This window comes from Cenococcum geophilum (genome assembly GCF_001692895.1).
Source record: "Cenococcum geophilum 1.58 unplaced genomic scaffold K441scaffold_5, whole genome shotgun sequence".
In the NCBI taxonomy this organism is placed as follows: domain Eukaryota; kingdom Fungi; phylum Ascomycota; class Dothideomycetes; order Gloniales; family Gloniaceae; genus Cenococcum; species Cenococcum geophilum.
Genome location: NW_027137563.1, coordinates 3,333,835 through 3,338,277, shown reverse-complemented (window position 1 = coordinate 3,338,277; position 4,443 = coordinate 3,333,835). Strand labels below are relative to the sequence as shown.

Sequence of the window (4,443 nt, the reverse complement as noted above, 5' to 3'; positions counted from 1 at the left end):
ACGAAACACTTCCCCATCTAACGGTTTCTGTTTATTTAAGTATTCTTTAATTATCCTTATAAGGGCTGTTTATAGGAGATCTATAATAGATTCTTAGCTAGAATAGCAAAACACTTAAGTAAACGCGCTTACCTTTAGAGAAGAGCCTTACTATCTACTACTAGTTATTATTGTCTAAAAATTCTTTAGCAGCTTTAATACGATATAAGCCTCTAAGGCAGTCTATACTCCTTAGGCTAACAAACGGTATTAAGTTACCCTCCTAAAGTTGATAAAAACGTTATTTATTAAGACCTAAAAAGGCTAGTAACAAGATAAGGGCCGCATCGTCTATAACAGCATTAATAAAAAAAAATTTCTAGCCTTTTATAACCTACTCTTTTAAATATATTTCTAAGGCGGCGGACGTTCTTTTTAGATAGTAACTGATGTTTTTTACGCATAAGAGGATAGTCAAAATTAAGTGCCCTAAGTTTTATTTTCGCTATACCTAAGTAGTTCCGCGCCTTAAGTATAGACAGCTTAAAGTTATCTATAGTTATAAGAAGAGCTATTACTTATACTAAGAGCTTAATACTAATATAGGAGACTTAAAGCTCTTTTATAAAAAATATTAGTCAGAACCAAATATTAAAACAAAAAATTTAATTTAGTATTCTAATTATACCATCTTATAGACTATAAAGCTGTATTAGGCGGTATAAAGCAAAATTAAATTTTTAGGAAACTGTAAATATTTAAATATATATATATAAACAAATGTTTAAAGAATTCCCTAAGCTCTACTCCTCCGCCTTATTCGCTTTTATTAATGGCAAAAATTCCTTAAATAACTGTCGATTTTAAAAGTAAAGGTGCTATTACTAAGTACTAATAAGCTTTTAAGTCCTTAATACTAGAAGAGAGCCAGCATTAGAGCCTATTATTTATTACGCTAGTTAGTAAAAAAACAAAGTCTACAGTTCTATAATACCTACTAGGAGATACTATAAATAGAAATTTTCTAGCCAATACGCATAATTAAATCTACCTTTAGAAAGACCCTAAAACCTACAAAGATACCTTATTAATCCTTTTTATTAATTACGAACTTTAAAACTATTCTTTATTATAGTTGCTTCTTTCCTATAACAGTAGGGAAATGGTAATAAGAAAAATCTCTTAGTAGTGTGGTGGGGTAAAATGGGCCACTACTTAGTGCCTTGGCATTTTCCTGTATATATCGAGCCTTTGGCTTCTCTCCTTCTCTCTATTACGACCTACCGGGAATACATTCTTTTCTTTCTTCTTACTGACTGCTTTCCTACTGATTGATTACGACTGACGACCGACTAACCGACCGACCGACCGACAGATAGACGGCACTGTGACTTTCCCATCTAAGAGTGGTCGTACCCTCCCATATATTTTATGGCATTCCACGTAGGGATGACGGCAAGCTCTTCAGATTAGAAGTCTGGCATTCTATACACAACTATATACGCATAGGAACATACCACGACTATAGAAAAACCGCCAGCTGTAGAAGAACGACTAGCTGTAGAAGAACTGCCAGCTAGATAGACGAGACGAAAGCAGAGAACTAGGCAGTATTGGACAGCAAGGGGAACCAGGTAGTCCCTAAACAGAAAGACAGCGGAAAAGACAGATATTAGACTTAACGCACAGGCTAAATAGTAGCAAAAAGGAGTGGCAAAGGTCTTAGAAAGTTATGTATAAGGACGTCAAGCGAACCAACGGGCTAATTAGACGACGTTGACTGGCAGTCGGAGTTACCCGATATCTTACCACCCGCGCGCGCACGAGCATGGCTAGAGCTTTGTTGAAGATGCAGAGATAACAGGTAGCTAAGAGCTAGTCAATTAGATGGAAACGAGATCTAAGACATCTGGCGGCAGAGGAAGTTAGTACTGCCCTTTAAGAACAGAGACAATACCAAGCAAGGTCGCAAGTACACGAGATTAGATCTGCCCTCGAAAGCTTCCTATTCTAGCTTAGCTTTATCTTCTTTTAAGTCATCCGGATTGTATCTACGGCAGCTCTAGAGGCGTTCTATAAAGAAGTAGATATAGGCGAAAGCGTAAGGCTTAGCAGCACCCTACCGCGCGGAGTAACGGCAGGCCAAAACAGACGGACGTATCGAGACCCGGCAGTAGTAGAAGATGGCGATTCTGTGCTCTCCTATGAAGACCGACCTCTAGGCGTTAAGAAGCAGCCAGAAGGAACCGAAGCCTATACTTCTTTTACTGAGTATAAACCAACACCAGGACAGCCATCTGGGACACCCTCTATTAAGACCACGGCCATGCAAGTAGACCTATTGTAGCGCTCACCCGTGACACCTAGGACCGATAGCCCTTAGCAGACAAAGGATAAGAGCCATAAGGACCACCTATAAGCTCCTAAGGAAGCTTTAGATGCACGTAGATAGCGGTCGACGGCTTAAGACAAGGTCTACGTTATGGTCTAGCCTATGCTAGCCCTAGGAACCGTTAGAACTCCGTACTTTACAGGGCAGGATATGTTATAGTTTATCGAGCAGTACGAACGGCTATGCGTCTAATACCATGTAATAAGTAAAGAAAAGCACTAGGGCCTTCTGGAGTACTACGATTACTAGATAGGGATATAGATCCGAAGCTTGCCTAAATTCACAGCTAGTAACTAGACGGAGCTTATAAGAAAGCTTAGGGTAGAATACTAAGGAAGTAACCAATTTCAACAAATAGAAACGGTAGAATTCTTAGAAGCCTATATATAGCAGTATAGGGACAATCCGCCAAATAGTATACGTAAGTACTATAGATAGTTCGTATTAATCTCTTAAAAGGCTACTAAAGCTAGTAATTTGGATAATAGTTAGCGAGGATACTAGTTTATAAAAGGACTTCCGCTTAAATATTAAAGATACACTATAGCTAAAACGGGAGCTAACCTAGATAGACGAACGTCCTTTAACTTCTATTAGCTGTAAAAAGCTATAAAGGACAGACTTAGTTTATATAAGGGCGCAGATCGTCTATTAAAAATAGACCCCAAGGATTAGGGCCTTTGTTAGCTAGTTAAGCAGTTCTATAATTAGCAGACAGTTATAAGTAAAGATACTACCCTTCGACCACCTACGATCTTTTAGCTAAATAAGACAGCCGACGCCCGTCAAGCCAGCCAGGAAACGGACCTAGAACTTAAGGAGCTTAACCGTAGGAGAGAAGGAAGACTTCTGGACCTAGTAAGACCAGGTATACACGGAGGAGCCCTAACGCAGTAGTAGTTACCACCCACCGTAGACTAGGAGATGGACGAAATGGCAAGCCAGTTAAGTTAAAAATTAAGTAAGACGGAGCTTGCGGCAGCTATATAGTCAATGCCGTTTCTTAACCAAATCTAAAAGGACCTAGACAGGTTTACAACGCTATTAGATTAAGCTATAGTTTAAGACCTAGTATAAGGATATAGCCCAGCACTAGGATATAAAGACTGGCAGAACAGTACCCGAGCTCCCTTTATCCCGTAAGACTCTTAACCTCTATAGGATTATTAATATCCGCAGGACTCCCGATATCCGCAAGATTCTACTGCCTTTAGATAACCGCAGCAGGATATATGGGGTTAGTAAGGCACGTGAGGACAAGGCCGACGGACCTATTTTAGATATAGAGGGAGTTACCGTTTCACCGAGTACGAATGCTAAGGGCTTAGGGATCTTATTTAGTAAGGACTTGTATATCTGTCTAATTAAGGAAAACTAGTAGCTAAGACATGTAAGCGGCCTAAACCTATACTTCCATGGCTCGGCAATAAAGGACGACTAAAGGGTATTAAGGACTGGCTCTATATATACTAAGGGACAGACCTAGACAGACCAAGGAAAGAATAAACGTAGTAGCGGGCCTTCTATAACGGAACAGCGCTAAAGATTAGTAACGAGAAAAGTATAAACTGGGGGGACTACTATCAAAATCGCATAATCTTTAGAGACAGTAGGACAGCTACTGAGCCGTAGGAGAACAATGTACAACTAGGAGATTATATACAGATTAGGTCACAGCCTATAAAGAAGACAGCTGAAGCTAGGGAGGACTATTAGAATCGTCCGACCCTTGGAGACGGTTATTGGAGATAGACGCTTGACCAGCAGGCTTCGCAGCAGGCTCCGCAGCAGGCGTCGCAGTAGGCTTCGCAACAGGCTCCGCTGAGGGGTAGGATGTTCGACTAGGGGACAGTCAAGTTCTAAGGTGGGGGAGGGGACGTAGGTGACGTATAAAAGATTTCTATTTGTCTGCTTAATTACAGTATTTCCTAAAGCTCCTTTCTTATTTACTTTCCTAATTGTGATACGTTAACGCGTTAATCGAGACAACCTACTGCAGAGATGTTAGTTTAGCTCACCGCCTGTTACTGAGCTAATAGCAATTTTCCATGCCGGGCACGGAAAATCCTAAT

At 40.2% G+C, this 4,443-nt stretch overlaps 1 protein-coding gene across 1 annotated transcript; it reads right to left on the bottom strand.

Moving 5' to 3' along the window:
- Nucleotides 1-341: 341 nt before the first annotated feature.
- K441DRAFT_540716 (uncharacterized protein) lies at nt 342-533 on the bottom strand (the record flags this gene model as incomplete). Its single annotated transcript, XM_067642608.1, has 1 exon — nt 342-533. A coding segment is annotated over one exon (192 nt), but the record flags the coding sequence as incomplete, so codon positions are not given.
- Nucleotides 534-4,443: the final 3,910 nt, after the last annotated feature.